This window comes from Serinus canaria, chromosome 3 (assembly GCF_022539315.1).
Source record: "Serinus canaria isolate serCan28SL12 chromosome 3, serCan2020, whole genome shotgun sequence".
NCBI classification, from domain to species: domain Eukaryota; kingdom Metazoa; phylum Chordata; class Aves; order Passeriformes; family Fringillidae; genus Serinus; species Serinus canaria.
The window spans coordinates 60,203,289-60,228,341 of NC_066316.1; the positions used below are offsets into that span (position 1 = coordinate 60,203,289).

General features: G+C 37.9%; 1 protein-coding gene across 1 annotated transcript in view; it reads left to right on the forward strand.

The window, feature by feature from the left end:
* PTPRK (protein tyrosine phosphatase receptor type K) overlaps nucleotides 1-25,053 on the forward strand; it is a 352,054-nt gene that overhangs the window by 68,204 nt on the left and 258,797 nt on the right. Inside the window, exon 2 of the mRNA XM_050972314.1 lies at nucleotides 14,508-14,630. Coding sequence (XP_050828271.1) covers nucleotides 14,621-14,630 — 10 coding nt within the window. The 5' untranslated portion in view covers nucleotides 14,508-14,620. The remainder of the gene's footprint in view (nucleotides 1-14,507; nucleotides 14,631-25,053) is intronic.

The following is a 25,053-nucleotide window of genomic DNA, read 5'->3' on the forward strand; positions in this document are numbered from 1 at the left end:
TTGCTCTGTAGGTGGTATGAGATGCAAGCAGTGTAAGAATGCAGAATAATGCTTTTGGCCTCTTGGTCTGGCTCTCAGCTCGGAGCTGTACCTGCACTTCATTCTCAACTTCAGAGATGGTATCAGGGCAGCTGTAACTAAAATATCTTTTTAAAAGTCTGAAACACTGCATTTTGTTAGCTACCCACAACACTTGTGCCTTTGCCAGGTTGACCATCTGACACTTAAACAGATGTTGTTAGCAACTTAGATGAGTAGTATGGTAAGACTTCCCCTTCCTCACACTGGATATACCTATGGGCAACTAAAAGGAGTAAGCATATACAACTAAAGGGTTTGCTTTCCAAAGCCTCTGTGCTTTCTCATCTCCCTCCACACATCTGCCTTATTTTTTATTCTAGCAATGAGTCTTGTAATATTTTTTTTTTTTTTTTGGTGCTTATTTAACCCCTCATTCCCTCTTCCCCTCTAACCCTCTCTGTTGTTTTAACTGTCTAAACAAGAGGAAAGCAAATCCAACAACAGAAACAGAGGAATAGGTTTCTGCCTGTTGCTGCCATGAGTTTTGTTGAGTTGAATTGGCTGGCTTTCTGTAAGTGGGATAAACAGTAAAAGGTGACAAAAATAAAGTTTGTTCTTTGAAAATTGAGAGAGAGGAAGTAGAAGTGCAATGCAGCCAAAGTGATTGGCTTTAAAAAGAGTCTTTTCAGCAGTGCTGTGAATAGATAAATGTGGGAGAAGACTCATTTTTCAAGGCCAGAGAAGAGATCCAAAGTGATCGGGTTAAGGGGAGATGAAAACTGGAAGAGAGCGTGTCTCTGAGAAGCTTTTTAGTTATCCTTCAAACACTGGGTGTAGCAGGAGTGAAGGACACGTGAAGAGGCTTGAAGGAATTTGTCAATGTTGAATGATGGTACCTGTGATACTTGGAAAAGAAGTGCTGACCTGAGATCAAGTGTGGAGTGGAAGAGTAAAAGGGTGGCTGTAACTTGTGCTGCTCTTCTCTAAGATTGTCAGAAAGGCAGGCTGAGGTTCAGCTTAGCCAGAAGGAGACCACTTTAGATGAGGGGTATGATGGAGTCAGCCCCACAGAAAAAGGGTTTGCAAATGTATTTGTACATGAGGACACCCAGAGATGAGATGCAAACAAAAAGACCTGGAGTCTGTCTTTACTCTTTCAAAGTGTGTGCAGGGAGGGGACAGAACCTCACCATGCTTGTGGGTGATGTGGGTTTGTTCTTGAACTCGACCTGTCACTTCTTTTTTCTTAAAAAAACATAGCTGCTTTTCCATTGTCTCACACTGTTTTGGGGTGGACTGTGATATGGCAAAAAATGAGGGAGGAAACTTTTGGTCACACTCTGAGGCTGTTTTATTACAAGTTGCTTATATCCCTCTGGTACTGAAATGGTTCTTTTCAAAATAAGCAAAGTTTTTATTATGCTTGTTGCTTCACTCATTGCATCCAGATTATGTGTTGGCTATTAAGTATTGATTTTTATTTTGTATTAAAAATTTTTATGCTTTTCTTGGGTTTTAGTCTCTACAAAGTATTTTCTTCTGAATGTATAGCTCCACATTATGTTCTGTATTTTAACCTTTAAATGATAACTTGGTAGTGCAGAGCCAATTTTGAGCTTTAAGTTATAATAGAGAAAAATTAGGAAACAGAAAAAAATACAGCTTCTGTAGAGAGGCTAGTGTTTTTATTTTAACTTTTAGTTTAGACAAATAATGCAAGCATCAGGACACACATTGTCCACTGAAACAGTTCACATTTTTTCTTCTGGCTTTAAAAACAAAAACAAGCCCCAAATTTGAAGCTCTTCAAATGTTTTTTCCCTCTATGAGGTTTTCATTCTCAGATGAGATATAGGAATTGAAAAAATGATATTTTTTAGCAGCCTCTCCTGCTGCAGCCTTTTTTTACTTTCCCTAGAAAATTGCATGCTGTTTAAGTTAATGGCATACCAAAAAATGCTTTGTCATATACACCTTTCTGAATATACTACCAAAAGATAATTAAAAAGATATTGTGAAAACATGGGCATTTAATACTTGTACAAGTTCTAGTTGAATATGTAAATGCCTTGTCTAATCTGAAAAAAAGAAGTTAGTCTGATAGAGAAGTGTGAGATTTCTTTTCCTTTTTTTTTCTTTTCAAATGTTCTCTAAGCCTTTATTGTATCTATTATCACCCTTAGGAGATGGAAAACTAGAACCACACAAGAATTCTGGCTTATAATTTTGTGAAGAAATGTTCAGTATTCTTTTCTAAATTTTCTATTTTAACTGTTGAATTATCTTTTAGCTATTATTTAGCATCAAGTTCATGTTTTCCTGAAAATATTTAATTCAGCCTTAAAATCTAAAGACTGAGTGGCAAATTTATGCTCTGACTAGTACTGGCAGTGTCTATCAGTGTCTACTAGGACAGTTTTCAGCCATAGCTTTGCTTGCACTTAGCTTCTGTGCAATGTGTAAGATGAAGGGATATGGTTTCACTTGTGTGCTGAAGTGGTAGGATTGTCAGAATAGTGTTTCTCTGTTCTTCCTGCTGTGCTTTGGGCGCTCTGCCTTTCAGGACACGCACAGATGATTGGCTTCAAAGCTATGACTTCATTGCACAGTCTGAAGTAGTTCTAACCTTCAGGCTTACACTGTTTTAAAAAGTCAACCCAGTGAGAATGCTTCTCCATTTAAGAAGTGGAGAGATTAAATACAACTTGTATCTGCTTGAAAAATACTATAAAACAGTTTTCTTGTAATAGTTAGTTTTATTGGAACTCAAGTGCAGATTTACAGATAAAAACACAGGTTTTAAGTCCTTGAGCTCAATTCTCTGGGAAGCCATAAACCAGCATTACATTTGTTTGTTAAATTGTAGCGTTTCTACTATTCTGATTGTAAATATTTCTACCCAAAAATAGTGATTTCTTGCTAGAAGGGTATGCGGCTATTGCAATTTCTCTGTTAAGAGTGTTTTTAAAGCGAAGATTGCTACTGATAGCTGATCAGTAAATTTTGCCCAAAATGGTGTGATGATTTGTGCTGACTGTTGATCAGAGGTCATGCTGAGGGCCAAATCTGATGAGAAAAGAGACACAATATTTGCTTACATGAACAATTTATATTCTCAATCAGTTCAACAGCAAGTAGTGATTTGGCTACAAGATATAAAGGAAGAAAGTGAGTTGTTAGCATCGTGTATGTTTCTCTGAGTGTGTTAAACAGCTTTGCTGTCACATTACTCTCTCCCAATGTAATCTACCTAAAATATTTTCCTCACAATTAAGAAGTATTTTGATAAATCGTACTTTGCTGAAGAATTAAGTAACAACAAATACGAAGAGTAGTGTGGGAAATGAATCATCCGTTTGACTCTGCAGGGCACCTGTAAAGGAAGACTCAGATTTGTAAGTCTAAAGAGGAAAGGTAGAAGACAGAAGATAAAAGACAAATCTTTATTTCTTTGTGTTGGCTGTTCTCAGCTTGTTTATTATGAAAAGTTTGAATATAATTCTGGTTTTTGTCTTAGATTTTCTGTGATACTTCTGTTCATCTTTAAGCATAACATTGTAGAAGGCAATGTTATTACTTGTCTTTGTGATTGAATAAAAAGTGTTAAAGCCAGTAAAGTGCAGAGCTTGAATTTGGCACCAGGGAATGTATGAAGCATTGCTGAGTATCTTAGCTTGCAATTTCAAACCAAGACACTGAGAAAAGTTTAAGATGTCATTTTAATAGGAGATTTTGCAAAGAGAACACAGGAAAGGATAGGCTGCTCCATTTAACCTTGATTCTGGGAAGATGATAGAACAGCTCATACTTGAAGCCATTCCAGATCTGTGAGGGACATCAGTAAATACTGTCTGCTTAGACATCAGTGAAGTTGTTGATGCTGTCTTACAAACAGGGAGAGTGCCACTGAGCACCAGAAAACACTTATAAACTCTTTTAAAAAAATTGTTGTTTTTGTTTTGTTCAGGTTTGTTTGTTTGTCTTGGTTGCTTTTTTTTTTTAACTGTGTGGGTTACAGTGCACTGGCACAGGTTGCTCAGGGAAATTGTGGAGTCTCCATCCTTAGGGTTATTGTTTGGACATGGTCTTAGGCAACTGTCTCTATCTAGATGGCTCTGCTTGAGCAGAGGGCTTGGACCAGATGGCCTGTAGTAATCCCTTCCACACTGAACTGTTCTCTGATTTTGTAGACTGGGGACTGTTATATCTTGAATTTGGTATTTGTTGGTCTGTATCTTATGGGATCTTTCACTATATTTGAAAGCTTGGCTGTTTCCTGTGGGTGTAGAAAACTTCACTGCTTTCAAAATACATTTAAATACATTCAAAATACACTGCTGTTCTTTCTAACCTTCCTTTCATCTTGCTGGATTCCATGAAAAGATATGGCTTATATTACCTACCCCTTTTCTTACTACAAAATAAGAAACTAGAGCAGTATCTTCACTTCTGATACACAAGGATTTGGCTTTTAATTTGGCAGTGCCTGTGTGTGTGAAGGTATATTTTTAAACTCCGTGCTGCTCATTGCCCCTCCTGTTCGTGTGCCCAAGTTTTGTGATTGATTTACTGCTAGCTTAATTCTTTATGTACCTTGATGTTGTTTCTCAAAGATCTCTTCTGAGAGGGTCTTGTCATCCTCTCGAGACTCTGGATTTATACGATGACCGAACTCTTCCATCATCTCTCTGCCTTCTTGGACTTACCTCCTTCTGAGACTTCAGGAATGACCTTTCGTAAAGCTTCTGTCATTTTCAATGTCAGAGCTCTTCCACTTCCTTGCATTTCATTTGATCTTCCTTTTTGCATGACAATTTAATATTTTATACACAGTCTTATGCTCACCTCCCCTTAGGAAGTCCTCAGCTTTCATGTTGTCCACATTCATTTTGAGCTCTGTACCCTATCTGTTCCTTGAGTTCCTTTTAAACTTCAGTCTGTACAACTTATGTACTCTTCTCTCATTTACTCATTTGTCTGGTTCCTGCACTGATGCTGTGGTAACTAGAATTTGTTGTGCTCAAAGAGGAGACTTTTTTTTTGCTGAATACTTGCTCCTATTGTCTAGCTGGAAGCTTTTGCATTTGTCTGTGGAAGAACTTTTAATAACTAATAGTAAAAGAGATGGGTTCTAGAAGAAACTTTAAATAACTTGTATTGTCCTCTGTCATACTATTTTATGGCTAAACTGTCAAATTTTAATAGAATGGGATGAGATGCTAAAAAGCAGTGCCATGGAAAGGGACCTGGGGGTCCTTGTAGGCAGAAGGTTGAGCATGAGTCAGCAGTGCCCTGGCAGCCAGGAGGGCCAAGCGTGTCTTGGGGGCATCAGGCACAGCATTGCAGCTGGGCAAGGGAGGGGATTGTCCTGCTCTGCTCTGAGCCCGGGTGGCCTCACCTCGAGTGCTGGGGGCAGTTTTGAGCACCACAATATAAAAGAGAGATTAAATTATTAGAGAGTGTCTGAAGGAGAGTGACAAAGATGAGGAAGGGCTGTGAAGGGAAATCATATGGGGGAATTGGCTGAGGTTACTTGGTCTGTTCAGCCTGGAGAAGAGGAGACTGAGGGGAGACTTCATTGTGGTCGTCAATATCCTTATAAGGGGAAGAGGAGGGTCAGGCACTGATCTCTTCTCAGTGGTGACCTGTGACATGAACCAAGGGAATGGCCTGGAGTTGTGTCAGGAGAGGTTTAGGTTGGATCTTCAGGATCTTCTCCCAGAGGGTGGTTGGGCACTGGAACAGGCTCACCAGGGAAGTGGTCACAGCACCAAACCTGCCAGAGTTCAGGAAGTGTTTGGACAATGCTCTGAGACACGTGGTGTGACTCTTGGGATGGTGCTGTGCAGGGCCAAGAGTTGAGCTCAATGGTCCTGATAGGTCCCTTCCAACTCAGCTTATTTTCAGTGACGTGTAGCTATTAGGCATGTTTTTGTGGTTGAGTTGGTGGCATGATTAGTAGAGATAGAGACAGAAGTTATGCTGTGAACTTATTTTTTACAAGTCCTTGTTTCATCTGCTTTTTGTTTTGTTTTGTTTTTGTTTTGCCTTTTTTTTTTTTTATTTTCCCCATGGAGAGTAAGTTACAAAATAACCTAACCCTCAGTGTAGGAAATTTTGTGATTTACTGTACTGTTTGTAGGGCTGCCTTCACTTAGAACTCCTCCTGAGTTTAATCTTGTTCTTATCCATTGCCTTTTAACAGCATATTGTGAGAATGTTTAAGAGAAATGCCAGAGACTGTGATATCTACAATAGATTTTCTATAGTAAGCATTAGCAGTGTTTTGGTAAAGGTGTTGTTTACAGAAGCAGCATTGTAAGACCACATATCCATTAAAAACATAAAAGTGAATAATTTATTTTTGGAACTCCCAATTGTGTTCTTGAAGACACAGAGCTTGTTTGCTGGCATTTTACTATTGGTAATATTTATTAAATATTTATTATGAAAATATTTATTAATTTAAAGAGCATGATTCCAGCCCTCTGAACCCCAATTTTTTATGTTATAATGGTATAATTTCTTGTCACCAGTGTGATTGGTCAGAATTTTGCTCAGTGTACTGCAGGAATACTGAAGCTTGCAGCCTATAAAGGTGAAATATGAAATAGCTTTGTTGTTCTGTGGATGTTTTAACTTATATATTGATGAAAATCTGTACATCGTTCCATGAAACTGTTAATTCTTTTCATGGTTTCAGAAATACCTTGTGAACTGAAATGGAAATTGTCTTGATAATTTCAGTTGTATAAAAGTGATCTGCATATGTAGGGTTGTTTGCTCTCTGCTGCCTTGCCCATGTCTAGGAAGGATGAAAAAGACATTAAGCAATTGTGACTTTTCACAGCTACCTGTTGTCACCTCTCTCAGTAAAGAACAAAAGAACTCCTTTTCCCTGGAGAACAAGAGGAAATTTAAAGACACTTTTGTTTAGATTATGTTTTGCTTAGTTTGGAAACGGGAAGACAGACAGTGTAATAGAGACTGTTCTTTTCTCCCCTTCATCTCTTTCATTTTTCCATTTTGTTCACTGCTGGTAAACCATGGCAAAGATTCCTCTTGGCAGTGAGTATGAAGCTTTTTGAAATCAGAGATGTACAAGCCTTTTCCAGCCTGGGTATAAAGAGTGAGAGAGGCTGATTTAATAGAAGAAATCGAATAAATGGCATGGTCAGGTAAACCACTTCTAAGTGTGGATCTTCATGCTGTTCCAATATTTGAGGCTAGGATAGTGATAGTGGCATTAATAGTGATATCTTACCCTGTAGAGTACAGGAAAGAATGTCCACCTGAGGCTTCATGCATTCTCTGTAACTTGTACCTAATAATTATCCAGTTCCTATCTTTCCATTCTAAATTTAGCTATTATTAAGTTAGCTATTTATTAATAAGGAATGTGGAAGACAGACAATGAAAAGGAATATGCATAAATCAGACTAGATTGTGAGCTGTTTAACATTTTGTCCCCTACTCTTCTCCTTGCTTTTGGCACTACTTAATGACTTTTGGAGGGTAGGATTGGTTTTCATTTCACAGTGATTCATAGCAAATACTGATATGGGAGAGGTTTGTCCGTTTCCTTGTTAAAAAATATTATATTTGTAGAGATGTTTAGATTATTTGACTGTTATAAAAACACCAACAAAAGCTCTACACCTAAAATATAATAATGTTAATTTAGGAATAATTTGCTATATTTCCTGTTTTTCTGTTGGTGTTTTCATTCTTGAGACTTGAAGTTCCATGTTGAAGTTCCTAATTTAAGAGGATGATTTAAACTTCCTGATGTTAAGAATAAGTCTAGAAAAATCTAAAAAAACATTTGCAGGTAGTTGAGTTTAGTTGATTTTTATTGCTATTACCTGAAGTCAGTTGTTTTATGCAATGAATTTTAGTACTACAAAATAAGATACCACTCTAAGGGAGATAAATATTCTTAGTATTTAATATGACTTCTCCATGTAGTAGAGAATCTGTAATTCTCCTTAAGTGCAACTCTTTTCGTGTTTTTTTTTTTAACACTAAATGGTGCTGCTGATCTTCTGTCTTTTTAGATGCCCTAGGTTAATTAAGGTTGTTTCAGTGTTACATTTCAGTAGGTAATACTTAACATAAGCATTTTAACCTAAGTCATTAAGATTTATTCTCAGTCTGCATTAACATCAATTCTTAGTATAGTCTTAACAGGTGTCTGAATGCTCTGCAGTCAAGGTGTTTTAAAATGCTCATAACAAAATTATGTAGTGCCTTTAGAAGATGAAAACATTCTGTGCTGCAAGATCTACTGTAATATAAACAGGTAAATTATTGTGGTAAGTGTGTGATTTTTAAAAGCAGAACTTCTACCTGGATGTATATGACAGAAAGGCACCTGCTATAACACCTTTATCTTCAATCTTTGAATTCACCACTCAGTGTGAGAAGGAAAAAAAAAAAATTCACAAAACTTTTACCTGACATCACAGATCAACATAATTTTGTACCGGGTTCTTGCCATGGAGCTATATACTTTGCTAGGTTTAGAGCTATTCATTATGATTTACAGCAGGGGGTGGAGAAAAATAAAAGCATGCTCTTGAATGAAAGGTGCAGATTGTTTCAAGTAGTCATTTGAGCTGAATGAGAAGAGTATTTAATCCCTAGTGTGACACCTTCATACATGGAAGTTCCAAAAGAAACTGTTGGTAACTGAGCCCTGTGCACAGGAGAAGTTGTGCTGGCAGAATGTTCTTGTGTGCCTCTAGTACAACTCTTCTCTTGTCCTCTTGTTTGTTGCTGTTTTTTTCCTCCTGTATTGGTGATGTGCCTGGTCCTAGTGGGTGAGTTTCTGGGCTTACAACCAACTCCTTGAAATGGTGGATCAGGAATTTTAAGATATTACTTGGTAATTTTGTGTTTTGCATTACACCAGAAGTGGTCAGATGCAAGAACAGATCTCAGAACTAAACAGTAAAGCTGGATGCTTTCAACTGTTTCTGCACATGCCATTCTGAGGCTGAAAAAAATCCTTTGCCATGTTGATAGGTTATAGAACAGAGCAATGAAGAACACTTCTAAAATCTGAATATTAAAATGGGCATACAGACTTTCTGCATGCTATTAGGGAATAGTATCTTTTACCTAGAAGTCAGTAGATCTCCAGTGCACCATCCCTATAATGCTGTTCATAATACATGTTATAAGTATCTTAAATTTAATTTAATATTGTTGTGCAACTGAATGTTTCTATTGTAAATAGTAGAAGTGACATAATCTCTAGGGAGTGCAGTGAGAACTTCAGAATTATTAGATAAAGATCAGTTATTCAAATTCTAAATCAGTTTTTCTTTTAATCCTGAGCCTATGAGCTGGGAGTTCACGGTAAAGTAGTAATGGACATCCATTTATCAGTGGCAGTTATTGACATGTGCTTCTCTTAGTCTTAAACTTACTTATATTTTAACCAGATGGAGATCTCTTTAAAAAGATCTCTTTAGCTCTTCTTTCCTGGGTTGTTAAAAGGAGGTAGGATAAATCAAAATCACAGGGCAATGTCAGTACCAAGTGTTGCTGCTAAGGAATTATTATAATTTTTAAAAAAATGTAATTTATCTTTAAATGCAAATAAATAATTCCAAATAGCTTTTTATAAGTATTTTGGGTTTGTGTGGCAAAGTTTGGTGGCTGAGGGGGTTCTGTGAAGACAATGGTGGCTTCTGTGAAGAACTGCCAGAGGCTTCCTCTGTGTCTGATAGAGCCAATGCCAGGCTCCAAGAAAGACCCTGGCTGAGCCTGTCAGAGACAGTGGTAGTGCCTCTGGGATAACAGATTTAAGGGGAAAAAATTTCTGTGTGACAAAAGGTTTTTTTAATATTTGATATTATTTTTCTTTACACTGCCTGAATTTGATTGGTGATAAATTAAGCTGAATGTGGTTTGCCCACAGTGGTAATTGGTGTGTGACCCAAAGGTCCTTCAAAATATTTTTCTCTCCCAAAAAGGGGATTGATAGAGCAGCTTTGGTGGGCACATGGTGTCGAGCCAGGGTCAAACCCCCACAATAGATGATGTGTAAATTCTTGACTAAATGATCTTTATTAAATCTTCATTAAATTTTGGTTAATTTGGGGGATTTTATGATTAATTTTGAGATTAAATTTAGGTTAATCTTGATGACCTTGTTATTAAGCAGAACTTTAATTTATTTTCTGAGAGTTCAGTGTGGGATATTAATCTTTCTTTTTATAATGAACATTTAAGATTCTTTATCTTTCATGAATGAAAATGGACATGTAGGCAGGAAATTTTTTGAGGCTAGTATGATTTATCATTTATCTTTCAGAAGGACGTTGAAGGGGAGTGTGTGAGTTCTCGGTCTGTTTAAGCTGAAGTTGATAACCTAGTGCAGCTTATGAGAAAAGATAATGGATACAGGGAATTGTTGTTTTGCTTGATTTCCGTCAAATGTAAATGTTCCCAAATACTTCACAAGCAACTGAACAAATTTGATTGATCCAAAATACAATTAGTAGTTTGACAAAATAATCATAGGCACTTAAAATTCTGTCTTAGTATTCTATTCCAGCTCTTGGTGGGGTGTTTGTTTCTGATGCACTAACCACTTTTTTCTTTTTGTTTGTCTGTGATTGTTGAGGGTGATGGATGGCTGCTGCCACCACTGCAGGTGTGGCAGTTCTTGGCTCTGGTTGATGCTGTCCCATCTAGCTCTTCTGGGCTGTGTCCTGATGGCAGTGTTGTTTGAAAGGAGGAGATAGTAGTGACTGCCTTGCAGAATCCCAGTCCTTTAGCCCTCATCAGGTCGCTGAGGTCAGACTGGTCTGGTGCATTACTCTTGATCACTGCTGCTGCTGCCAGTTTTTTCAGAAGCATAATAGAAATCTAAGGTAAATGTGGATTTAGGTACTGCAAGATCCAAGAATGAAGGTCAGCACTGTGCTTCCAGCCCAGAGACTGAGCAGAGGTGTACAAATCACGGTGGCAGGATGTGTGTATCAGTAGGTATGGACAAATTCCTGTGGTGGGGTAGTATTGAAAAAAAAAAATTTAAGTTATACATCAGCAGTGCTAAAGGAATGTGGTGGTCATAGGTACTGGGACAGTGGTTGATAGTACTGTTTTATTGAGTTTTGGGGGAAATTATAGATGGCTTAGTAGGAGATTTGATTTGTCGTTTGTAGGATATTAGCAGACTGCTGTCAAAATGTTAAGCAACAAATATGAATGCGTACTTGAGTTCAGCTGCTGAACGTCATAGGAAGGTAGTGCACGTTCATCAAGCTGACCCACTATCTTGCCTGAGCAATGCTGTTGCATTATTGTGGGCAGTGGCCCAGTAGCTGAATTAGGGTGCTAATAAGTCCTGACCTACTGTGTACTTTTGTCAGATGCTTGTTGTTATGTTTGAGTGGTATAAGATTTGATTTAAAATGTAGACAGTTTTGAACAAATGGCTGGGAAAAAAACCATCACTGCAGGTTTCAGCCACCCACCACCTCTTCTCCTTGTGTTTTCCACACAGCATGTTGCACTAGGTTTGTCTCTTACTGCCTGGAGTTATCAAAATAGCATGCAGGCAATTGACAGTTAAAACAGAGAAGGAGAGGTCTGAATTTGCCCATGTTTTAAGTCTTAAGGAGTAGTCTGCAGGGGGTTTGAAATGCTTGGCCTGTCTTGTGTTGTGCTAGATAAAACACTTCAGCATTGTCTGATTACTTGGCTTGAAATGTCTCGGTACGTTGGTAAGAGGTAAGGTGGCAGTGTGCTCCATGAGAAGAAGCCATTGGTTCAAGCAAATGTTACAGGGTTGATTTTGCAGTGGTTGATAATCTGTCCTGATAAACTTTGCTTATGTACATATGATAAATGCACATTTGCTTGTTCTGTGGGTGCAGCCATGATGTGCACACAAGGAGGTTGGGATTGCTTGCTGTGTATTAACAGGCACGTTGTTATTGCTAATCAGAACTCAGATAACTAAAATTAATAGTGGGTACAAAGACAAGCAATTAAGGACATTCATCTTCCAAATGAGTCTAAAAGATTCATTGGTAGTTTAAATTTATATACTGAGGGCACTCAAACCATTAAAAAGGGTAATGGGTGCCCTGCAGGCATGTGCTTCAAAGCCATATGTCATTTTGGTGCTGGGACAGCAGACTGATAACTTCCCTTTAAGGGAAACTGCTATTCATTTATCAGTAAAATGTTGAAGGAAATGTACTTTTTTTTGCTGTGGAGTGATCATAGAAGTGTAAGTTAAATCAAAGTGCAAGATTTATGTTCTAAGTCTTTTTGGCTTTATCATAATAGATGTTAATTAGAAAAGTGTCTCACTGGTAACAGAGGGCCCTGGAGTTGGGACATTGAAAAGTATAAATATTTCTCTGACACACAAATATTTCTCTCATGTCTTGCAGACTTTCACAGTGACACTGATGTAGTAACCAGCTTAGTACAGGGAATAAAATGTTGTGGTACTTTTGTTGCTGCTGTTGATGCTCTGCTCATGTTGTCACATAGAGGTGTTTGAGCAAGTGTTTGTTAATACAGAGATGCATATGAGGTTATAAGGGTTTATGGTACAAGGATTTAGCACAAATTTTGCTTCAGGGTAGAATTTTCTTTCTGTCCTGGTGTTGTTCTTTCCAGCTGAAACATTGGTTAAAAGGTAATTCTGGGGCTACCTGGGTGCCCATCTGGGAATGGGTTTTGGTGTAGGATTAACTAAAATTTGGTTTTGTCAGTCATTCAAAATGACAAATACTTTTACAGACTTGTGAGAGCTATTTGAGTTATCCTTAATTGAAGATGCAACATGATCTCTTGGTGTGGGACACAGTGCAGATTTGCTTATGGAATTTAGTAGAAGAAACCTTTTCTTCCCTAGATATGAACTCTGTTTGTGCAAACTCTGTCTGTTATGGTGATATTTGAATATGCTGTATTGGGTTAAATTGGGTGGGTTAAAAACATTTTCATACTCAATTTGGTGACATACATGCACATTCTTCCTTTCTTTTTTTTTCCCTGACCTTTCTGAGTTCCACAACATGTATATCTTGTACCGAGGGCAAGAATGAGCACAGGCTGTAGCTCTTGATGGTCCTCAATCTCCCCTTTTCCACTTCCAGCCCATTCACCTCCTGAGTGCCGTGTCAGCTGGTGAGACCCTGGAAGGGTGTTGGCTGTTTATGCTGTGGTGGTGACTCATCATAGGCAACACTGGAATCTATTGTAATAAGGGGTTTTTGTTTGTTCTCAAAGCACTTGTCCCATATTTTGTATTTAAAAAGACAGACAACAAAGTCAATACAAATACTCCTGTTACTCCAGAAGCGTCTTAGCAAAAGGAACTTTTGTTGTGATAAGCATTGTTATTTGGATTGATGTGCCCGAGTTAGCGAGGACAGGGAGAAGAGCACAAATATCTCCCCGACTTTCAAAACTTGTCTGTAGTCTAATTCTTATATAACTTTTCTAGATTAAAAAATACCGTCTAAGTATGCACTCTTTTCTCTTTCACTCTCTCCTGCTATTGCCTTTTGTTTTTGAGTAGGAGGAGCTAACTCTAGGGCTATGTGCCCTCCATAGAGGTAACAGCTGCTGCAGAATTGTATGCATGACATCTGTATTTTCTTGCTTTTATGCTCTGCTTTTTCTTTGACCAGGCTCTTTTGATTCCTTTGTTTCTTCATTTTCAAACCTTGATCTTTTTCTGAGATTGTCATGCTTTCTTCTCTTTTTCCCAGCCTACTTAATGGCCTTGCATAAAGAATGGAATAAAAAACTTACTGAATGAGACAAGGCAGACATTACTGTGCTACATGGGAATTCTGTCTTTTTTTTCCTCCCATCATTTGCATTCCTTCCATTCTTCTTTCTCTGTGTCACTTCTCACAACTTTTGTTGTAAGGTTTTCATATCTATTGTTTGTATGACCCTGAAAAAATGCCTCGCTATGTTATGCTAGATTGATTTAGTAAATCAAGACTACCCAATTCATTCTGCAGCAATTATTTATTTTCTAAGTACTTTTAATTAATTTCTCTGACTGTTTTGGGTACAGTATTTACCCTTATTGTCAGTGTTTGGACTGCTTTTGCTTTCAGAGTTTTTGGTTTTCATCTTTGATCTTGGTCTATTATTTTCAGTTTCCCCTGTGGTTTGGATAGCATGTTGCTTTTTGTCACACAGACTCTGAGTTAGGTTTCACTTGAATTGGTGACTTCAGGCTATGATTTTCTCTGACAGAAGGTGCTCTTGTGGGGGAAACTGGTTGTGTGGAGTAGTGATGTTTTTACCAAAGTGAGGGAAACACTGATGGGTGAGTTGTTTGCAGGTTTTAGCTTTGTAAATGCAAGCCTGTGAACTGGGTACAAGGCTGTGTGGGCACTGCAGTTGTGTTGGGCCCCAGAGAAACAGCTCTGCTTGACTCTGGGAAGGTCTCTGCTTTTAAATAAACTAATTACAAATTTCTTCTCTAGGAGGATGCACGTTCGATGATGGTCCTGGGCCCTGTGACTACCACCAAGACCTTTACGATGATTTCGACTGGGTGCATGTCAGTGCTCAAGAGCCTCACTATTTGCCACCTGAAATGCCTCAAGGTGAGAAACCCCACAGATACTGAAGGATAAAATTTCTTTATCAACTCGAAGAAGACTCATTGAATACGACCTCAAGGCCATGGTCTGAGATCCCCACTTTAACTTTGGTGATGGAGATCATATAAAGGAACAAAAATAATAAATAAGGCAATTTTGGTAATTGAGAAGCCTTCTTAGACCAAATACCCCTTTAAAGCTGGGGTGAGGCATAGGGAAGGGAGAAAGGAAGCCAGAATTTCCTCTTTATTCCATGTGGAATTCCTGTTGACTTGAAGTAAAATTCTGTGTTTTATATGACGGCCAATGTATCGATTCAATCATTCAGGTAGGCACTAGAAGAAATGGTGAAAAAAGGGATACGTGCAAAACCCCCATGCACCGATTCCTTCTTTCCCTTCCCCCCCAGCCTCTTATCATCTGAAGGTAATCAGAAAAGCTTGATTTATGGAAATATTGCTGTTGTTAATTACTATTTAGGACAGGTAATGAATAACTGAAGAGGCACAGCCTACATGACCTTGCCTGCTCACCTTTGATGAACAGCTTAATCGGCGCTTCCCAGACAGCATGATATGTTGAGAGAATGAAAGCATTTGAAATTCAGCTACATTTTCCAATTAATAATACATTAAGTAATTAATCATGCAGAGGAGGAAAAAAGGTCATGGCTATTTTATTTGTATCTAAAAGGTTTTGTGAAGTGAGGGATGTGTGGAGAAGGAGTGAGAAATGTTGCCACACAGAAGTAACCTCACCTCTGCACCATTCCTTCCCCTGCGTTTTGGGTACTGTTGTGAATTATTAATGTTGGTTGATCTATATAATTTTACTTCTTAACTGCTACCTAGTGGGTTCCCCCTGCTTTGGAGTCATTGATACAAGCAGGTGTTACCATGCCCAATAACTTGCAAAACAGGTTAATTAAGCAAGATCCACACTTTATTTAATGGACTTCTTGGTGCTTCAGTTTTACATAAGGAAGAATAAATTTAAAAACATCAACATTTGTGATGGTCTTATATTAAAAAAAGTTCAAAACAGTATCTCCCCTAGTAAGGCTGAAATTAGTTACTATTCAGTTTGCGTTTTTCAGAATGTACATGTTTTTTGAAAAAGTTGGAGATATATTAATTGTGATGGAAACACCATTCTGGGGAATATTTAGTATTTTTAGACCTTTGGCACACCTTGTACAGGAAGAAAAGCAATTTGAGGAATTGTATTTTGAATGAATCTAAATGACAAGATAGCTTCTTGCTTATTCCAAATAACATACCTGTCATCCTTAGGCAGTTCTCAGAGTTAAATGACACAGTGCTCTCTGGCATGTGATTTCTTTTCAGTTCTGCTATAGACTCATTTTTCTCTGAGCATAACACATGCATTCTTTCAGAGCAATTTTTGGGGTTTTTTTGCATCTGTATGCAAAATTGTGGCTGCTCAAAAAAAGTCTATCAGCATAAAGGAATTTTTCAGAGATAGACCAAAAGAGATGCAGAAGAAGCTCTAGTTATTTTTTTTTTCTTCCCTTGGTTAGAATGCTGGACTTCTTGTATCAAACTTGATGTTTGGTGATGTGGACTAAAACTAAGCCTCAAATCTGTTCTGATCTGATGAGCTTCCCCTTAAGAAGTTCAGTGTCTTCAGATTCTGAAGATGCATGCCATACATAGATGTTAAAGTTCATTTGTGTTTGAAATAGGATGATTTTAACTTAAGTCTGAAAAGTTAACATGGGTCTAGAATGAGTGCCGAATTCTTCTGGTGGATCTGCAGGAAATGGAACAGCAAGAGGTTCAGGCAAAAAGCAGAAGGGAAATAATTGCGGGCAGTTTTAACATTGGTGACCCTGATTGCTGCTCATGAAGAAGTTACCAACTAGTATTTGATGTGGTAATTAAAGTATAGGTCAAATATTACTGCAGTTTTCACTATGAAAAATGCTGTGTTGTATAACCTGTAGAAGAAGCTAGGAATCCTTGGGGACGACTTTTTCTTGTTCTGTCAGTGACAGCAGAGACGGGAAGGAGTACCCAGAAAAACTAAGCAGCTAAGAAACAGAAGTCCTAGAGTAGGGGCTGTTCTTTTTCCATCTCTTCTTCTTAAGCTCTGTAGTCCTTCAGCTAGGAACAAACCTCTGATCAACAACTCCTCTACATGGCCACATTTTTGTAATGTTTTGTAGCGTTGGGGCCCTTGTCTTTTACATCTCTTTGGAATACAATAAAGTGGGGCTCCAGGTATAGATTTGTCTCAGGAGGAGCACTGTTTTACCTCTGTGGTAATGAGATACTACCCTTACAGTGAGTATGCAGCTTTCGGGGCTCTAACTTCACCACATTCACAAAGAATCATTGCAGTTATAGAGGATTATACTCAGTTTTCTAATGACAATTTTCAGTCTTCAATACCTTCAGAAAGACTTGTTTAAAAAAAACCCAAACTACAAAACTCCCCAAAATAAAGCATGGAAGAGAGAATAGGACATGGAAAAAAATAGTAAAAGGGGGGAAACTGATAATTGCTAATGTTAGGCAAGTGCTAAATTGATAAGTGCCAGTGTTTTACTTTTGATTCAAGAGGGGTGGTAGTTGAAATCAATGTTGAGCTTTGGAGAGTGATGATGAATCATGGGAAATTTCAGACCTAAAAGCATGTGCTTCATAGTGCTATGAAAATATGAAAACTTCTAATGGAAAGCAGTATACCAATGTAGCAATAGTAAATGCTATTGGTAAAGCAAGTGTAATTACCTCTGAGTAATTAATGCAACTTCAGATTTCTTTTTAGACTGACCGACATTGTATTTCTCAAGCTGTGAGCAGAGGCAAAAACCACTTATCTTCTGTTATGGGAAAAATAAAGGCCGTACATAACGATTATTTAAAAATAAAGTGAACACCTAAAGCAGGGGCTTTAGTACAGGTTTAAATACCAACTTGTAAACAGTCCAAACTGCAGTGTACATGATAAAATCTTTGGATTACTTATTAAGACCTGGGAAAACACCTGATTTCTAGTATTAGCTTTCTGAGAGCACATAAAAGTGGCTGTGCTAGATCAAGCTAAAGATCTGCTGATTTTGAGAACAGGCATTAGCAGTGTCCTAGGCAAGAAGTTGTGACAAAAAAGTGCTGATTCATCCCTGACTTCTCTCTTATTTTCCAGCCGCTTGGCATTAAGGAATGTTTTTAACTAGAAACTGTCTTTATTTATAATATTCTCAGGGAGTCTATGGTTTTGACCTGTCAGTCTTGTCTTACTGTGTGTGGGCTCCTTGAAGGCTTCTAGTATCTGCTTTGGGCTAGAGCACAGTGTCAGGTTTTGTTATTGAATATGGGGAAATGCAGCTCTTCTGTTTTTTTGGACTTGCACATGACTTCCTTTTCAAACATGTTGGTCTTATGTACAGGAAATGTGCAAAGCTAGGTACTGATGGTCTCCTCCCACCCATTCACTTTTTTTTTAAATACCTTTTAAATAAAACACAGACTTTTCTCCGGACCATCATTCTAGGTCAAATAGTCCAAGACTACTGAGATGTTCCGTAAGTGGAAATTGTTCTGCAACTGTACATTTGCACTTTGTGGGAGACAGGGCTGGTAAACAAATGCTGGATTTTTGTAGAACTGGTGACAAAAAAAGAAGTCCAAATATTTACCTTGTGGTCTTGGTCCATCTAAAGAAAGACATTTTCTAGATGCTCAAACAAACCCTTTAGAGCATGTAATATGTTTTCACATATTATGTTTATGTTTATACATTATGCTATACAAGATAGAAATTGCAGAATGCTCTTAAGCAGAAATCTAATTTTGTCTATGGATATTTTCCAGTTATTTTAGGGGATTATTCATTGTGTGTGGATAACTTAATTTTGTGGTAGACAGAGTAAATAATAGTGTTTTCTTATACCACTGGAGATGTGCAAAGGGGGATTTTATCTGTATTAATAAAACATTTACTAATGGTTTTACCCCTAGATAGAGAAGATAGTTTATTTACCCTGTTTGCTTTGCCTGCTAAAAGCAACATTACTCTGAGGCTATGCAAGGTCAGGGCATGAGAGCTTGTAATGGGCTGTGTGATGGGAGCCACTTAATGAAGGACTGTTTTAATGTAAGGGCTGTTACCCTCCTGGTTACAGATGCATTTTGAAGAATGTCTAAATTATAGAGGACAATACTGATGTGCTGAGATGGACATCTTATTTCTGATCTCTCAGATGGATAATGTGCCTGGATTGAATGTGTGCTAATTTTTTAAAACTGATTTTATAAAAATCTAAGTAAAAATAAATTAACAGCAGTGAGCAAAGTCTTAGTTGCACTTGTCATCTAGCATGACTAAAAAAAAACCAGACTAAATCTTTAAAGGTGTTCCTTAATATTACAGAGTTTTGCAAATGCCAACTATGTTACAACGAAGAGCATTGCAGAAATAATTTCTTCACTTTACAGAAATTGTAGATGATCTTTTATGCCTCCCCATTGAAGATTAAAGCTAAATTCACTACCCTGGCAAAAAGGAAAAGAAACAAAACAATTCTGAAAAGTAAAACATCAACATATTCTGGTAATGGCTGGTATTTTGGGGGAAGCCTATACAGCTATTTCAGAAGAGAGCATGTATATGGTGAAAGGTATTGGAGATGAAAGGAAATGTGTTGACAAACAAATTTAGGCTGTACTTTCATGATAATTTCATTGTTTTGGTTTTAGGTAGAATATCTGACTGCTCATTACCACATCCTGTTATACCCAGAGGCATTCTCATGTTTCTGCCTTCTCCCAGTTGTTTTGATATACATATGGTTGTGTACTTGTGTGGATTGGAAATAAAAAAAAAGAAAGGATGCAGCATGGGTCAGCTGTTTCATTGTGCATCTGTGAAAAGATTTGCTATGCTCATGCAGCTGATGAGGACCACGTTAGCTGGTGGCTTGAGTGGGTACAGGGCTTGTGTAAACCTCTAAGGTGCCTGAAAGAAATATGAAAATTACATCCTTAGATTTGCATGAAACCTAAGCGTTCCTGTACAAATAATGCTGAGTATTTGTTGTGATCTGAAAGGTCAGTTGTGCTCTGTTTAAGTTCTGCCTTGTACAGAAAGGAAATAACTTTTGTGTCACCTGCGTGACGCAAAATGAATTCCAGCGCAGGACCAATGTAAGCGCCGATGAAATGTGTAACTGAGAGAGGGCAGACAAAAGGTCATGAAATTTGTGTTTAATATAGATTTCATATGGATTTAGCTCAGGAAGGAAAGCTGTAATGCAAATGTCATATAGATGAGACTTCTGGCCTTTCACTTCACTTAAACCTGAATTTTTCTCCTGTAAAAATGAATCCGCCACCCGTGAATAAATTTAAATTATGTGGATATGTAAGGGTATGGTCAGACAAAAGCCAGCTGTGAAGCAGTGTCTAGTGAAAAAAAGTCTATTTCTTGAGGCATGGATAAGATTGAGAGCTCAGCAGCAGAACCCTCACCATGTCCTGGGTTACTGAGCTCTGCTGCTCCACACATATTGTGGCAGCTTTTGTGCTACAGAAGGGTGAAGTTCAAGTAGGGTCTTTTACTGGATCCCTTCATTTTAATAGACAGATGAACAAAGTTTACTAGTCCATTGAGCAGCTGAGAACTGAATTTTCAATATTTTGCGGCTCTTATGGCTTGCATTGTTGGTGTAAAGATCAGAGAAACTATGAGCAAGGGAATTTGTTGACTACTTCATAGATTGGCAAATGCAATCCAGGAATGTAGTGGTTTTAAAATTTGATCACTGAAAGCTTATCTGGGTCATTACATTATAAAATAAATGCAATTGGTTCTGTGTTTGGGGCTGCTAAGAAATTCTGATTGTCTTTCTCTCTTTTACATTTCTTTATGTAATAGGATATATATGTTTCATTTAAGGTGGCTTTATTCTTTTTTCTTGGATGCTGAAGTCTTCATATTCTCCTTCACCCCAAAAGTTGACTCATCTTTATTTCCTGTTTAACTTGTCAATGAACTCTGGAGCTGAATTTATTTGAAGTACTTAGTTGATCAGAAAAACATATTTTCCTGCCTTCCTTGCTCAGTAAGCTTTGTGCTTGCTTTTTTGTCTGTTAGTAGCATCTGTAACAGAAAGAAACCTACCTTGTTAGTCCAGTGCAAATAATGTCTGCCTAAAGCACACGTGTCAACATCCTGATCCTATTTGGCTCTTTCAGTACAGGGCACTATCCATCTATTGACCAGTTCCAAGGATTCCCTGCTCTCAAATACACTTGGCATAAAGTGAACAGTGGAGGGAGACAGGGAAGGATTTATAGATATTGCACAGTGTATCAGTGCTTTTGTACTTTTAGATAAGACTTTTTTTCATCAAAAGATTTAGGCATGAGTTTAGGAAAGGTAGAGTTTTTGCAGTAATAGTAATAACTTTGGCATAGGAGTAACAAATGTGTTGGGTTTTCATTCACTGACACAGATTTCTTGCTGAATTTACACAAAATTTCTTCACCTTCAAGGCCAACTACTATACTTACTTATCTACAATGATTTGGTTGGATTTGCTTTTTCTTTTCCTCTTCTAAGTTATAATACTATTTTGTTCAGCCTTACCCCTTCCATCCAGTGTATAAAATGCAGCCTTCTGAGAAACTGCTCCTTCTTTTTCCTTGTTCTTTTTTTTTTTCTAGTTCAATATTTGAAATATATTAGGATGTTGCTCTGAATCTGGAATACTAAATTAAAATAAGGGGAGAAATCTGCTTGATATAGATAGAGTTTCAAAGTAGTAGGTCAATCTTGGACAAGTCCAACTTTGCCATCCTGCTACCATCAGAGCATTTGTAGCAGTTTTCCTGCTTGTTACACAGCCTTCAGTTGAGTGCTGCAGCTTTCTAGCTTCTGGTATCTGTATCTCAAGGAGTTCAGTTGGGATTGGGCAGCACTGTGAGCAGGGAGAAATGACCAGTTCTGGTCAACTCTTGCCACTCTTGGTCAGAAGCCTGGGCAGTAAGTGGAAGTGTTTCATTGCTTGTATAAAGTCAGCTGCTGCTTTGGTATTTGTGAATGTCAGTAAGAGGCTTTAGCTGGAAATGCTATTTTGGTAGCATTGTGAAGGGTGAACAAAAAGCAAAATGATGCTGTGCTGGCTTTTTAGAATTTAGGGGAAAACAGGGTTGAATAGCACTTGGTAGCCTGGAAGGTGTACAGGTTATTTGAAGCATTTAGAGACATTCAGAGTTTGCAAGGCTAGAAGTCCAAAGCACAGCAAGAAGTGCTTATTTGGTTTTTCACAGCTTACCTGCATGGAGAGGAGCAAGCCAGCTCTGCTTTTGAGTCTGTGTCTGCCTGTACCATTGTCCTGCCATCATTTTCACTCTCAGCCTGCTTATGTGTTTGTATATATGTATTTATTTTTTTCTTCTGAAGAAAGCAGTTACCTCACCTTCTAATTTTCTGGGTGATTTTGGAGTGCAGTGGAGGGACAGACTCAAGTTAAAGTACTGCTGCTTCTCACATGGCTTCATTTAGTTCAGAGCATGGGAAGAGTTTGTATGCTTCTGCCTACAGAGGAAGGCATAGGGTCAGCACATCTGGTAACCTTGAACCCTCTGTTTGGCACCCTATGGCTGGAGCCTCTCACAGAAAAGATGAAAAGCAGACAACTAGTGTATGTGAAGTTATTTTATGTTTGCATGGCTGCTTCAGTTTGCTGTAAGTGTAGGTGGCATCCTTCCCTGTCTATGTCTGCTCCTATTCTTTAGCTTTAACATTTCTGTAGGTTGCCCTGACTGGAAACCTCATTGCTCTGCATTCTGCTCCCAACTCATTTGTGTGCAATTTTTAGCAGTAATATAACCACATCTTGACTTAGAGGAGATGGAGAAGAAGCCAGATTAGAAGTAGGGGAAAAAGTAAAATACTTTTCTGTTTGGAAGAGGATAAGTAAAAACAGCACCTAGGAGCTGTTTGGGGAGGAGAGTGAAGGACTTGATGTATGAAAAAGACTGGTGTTCAGACATGATGGAAAAAGGCCCTGTGGTAGAATGAGTAATGTTCAATGGCTGTTAATGCAAATTATTACTTCTGAAGCAGTAAACTTCAGAAAGAAATGCCATGTATTTCTGTTGCTAGGGTGTTGTGGTAACCCTTTGTGCATGGGTACCTCCCCTTCCCTGGGCTAAGTTCTGACTTTGGTCACAGTAGATACGAAACCTCTTCATGGAAGGGAAGCTGTGAGATACTTTGAATTCACTGCAGAGTAAGAGCATTCCCAGTTTAGTAGGATCTGTTTTATAACTGTAAACTAATATCTGAATTACCTACAAAGCTATAATCTGAGCAATGGCAACCCCAACAATGGAAGAAGCAATGCCTATAAAAACAAACAAAAACCTGGAAGTAAGATGAGATAAAATTCAGTAAGCCAAATAGCAAAAAAACCACCAAAACCAAAAAACCAACAAAGGCAAGGGATGCTTTACTTAACATTTTCCATGTACAGTGTCTGAAATTTTCCTGTCTGCTTAAATATTGATTTCTGAGCTCTAACCCTTTTACTGCTCAGCATGTAATTTATGTTCCCTTGTGCTTTTGCTGCAGGTCCATGCTGATGCAGCAGTCATTGATGTTTGTTAATAGTGACTACAACTGCAGTATTAATAAAATTATTATTTTACAGAACAGATTTTGAGTCAACAGAGAAGGTTCAAACTTTTCTTTGGTTGTAGTAAGCAAATAAAACAATTACTATCAGAAAACTGCAAAATATTTAATTTGTGCATTTCTATCATTATTTGCTATAGCTACTTGTTCAGTTTGAGCAAGTTAGTAAGGTTTGTTTAATCTCTTTTTCCTTTTTTTTCCCCCTTCCTTTTTTATTTTCTTCTCTGTCACTCTTCCCCACACCAGAGCCTCTCTGCTGGGATTATTTTTTTCCCTTTCTCACCTTGCTACACAGAAACATCTTTAAAAGGAAAATCTGTTTTATGAGGGTTACTCAAATCTCATTTCTGAGCATGTAGGCTGTGAAGAAGCAATTGCTGAGGTGGTGCTTATTAGGGAAGGAGCAGGTTTGTATCAGGTACAGGAACAGATTCAGCTGTGTTGCTTTGCTTTGCCTTGTGTGTGATGTTTGTGTTTGTTTCTGAATCTTGTTTAATCATTAGCATGTGTAATGTTGCTTCCACACACAGAGTGACATTCAAAGATGTCTTTTTTATTTTTTGTCTCATCTCCTCCTGGGCTTGAAAGACTAACCTTATTTAAGTATGTTTTAGAGAAAATTTTAGAATATTACTAAGAAATTAAATCCATTAAGGATATGATCCACTGGAAAAGTATTACTTTTAAAATGCAATACATTATTTCATTCCAAAACATGTTGCTTCTGCCTAAAGAAAGGTGGACTTTTATCAGATTTAAGCTGTAGTTAAAAACAGCAAGCAGAAAAACTTGAATTAGATCATACATTTTAAATTTGTTTTGAATTTTACATACTGTCTATCTTGCAGAGGAAAAAAGCATATTTTCCCCATCCCCTCTAGCTCCCCCCCATCACCTCAGCAGACTTGGAAAAACACCTGTCTGCTATCAAAACCCTGTTTCTATCCAGACCCTTCTAGGCTGGAGAGCTATAATTAAGTACTACTCTGACCTAATAAAAGCTCAAGGGTGGGATTTTTTTTTTTTTTGTGGTGATTTTGCTTATTTCTTGAAAAAAAGGAAGGATTTGATTCTTGTTTGTTTCAGAGGAAACAGCTTTTAAAGCTCCCAGTCTGTTCTGCAGTATAATCACAGCTTCAGGGAAAACAAACAAACAAACAAAAAAGTGGAACTTAGAGGTACACTTACAATGTATAGTGCTGGACTGTCCCAGGGTACTCCCATTAACCTTGCATTCCCGAGGCAGAGAGATGTCCCAGCTCTCCACCTGTTCCTGAGTTAGCAAAACTCCCAAACTTCCTTGTGTACTTCTGTCTTTTTTAAGAACAATTCTGAGGATTTGGCAGCTATTTAGTCTGTTTGGGATCAAACTATTTTTAGCTTCAAAAACCTAGCCTTGTATAAACATGAACCAGACCCACTGTACTCTTTTAGAGAAGGTCAACAAGCAGTACGAGCTAAGCATCTTTCTCATGCATTTGTGTTCTCTTAGCTTATTCCCATGAATGAGGGATCAGTCAGCACATGGCGTACAAAAAGAAGAAACTGCTGTCATTAATTCTTCCTCTTTGGTATATCTGACATCTGCTAACATAGCCTTTACCTTCTGTCAGCTTCTCCATTGTGTGTGCCAGGCTTATGGCTGGCTTTGAAATCTCCCCACTTGTGGACTTTCTTAAAAGAAATAAAGAAAATATGCAGCTGAGTGACATTGGCAATGACATTAGCAAGTATCCCTTGTACTAGCAGTAGAGATGGC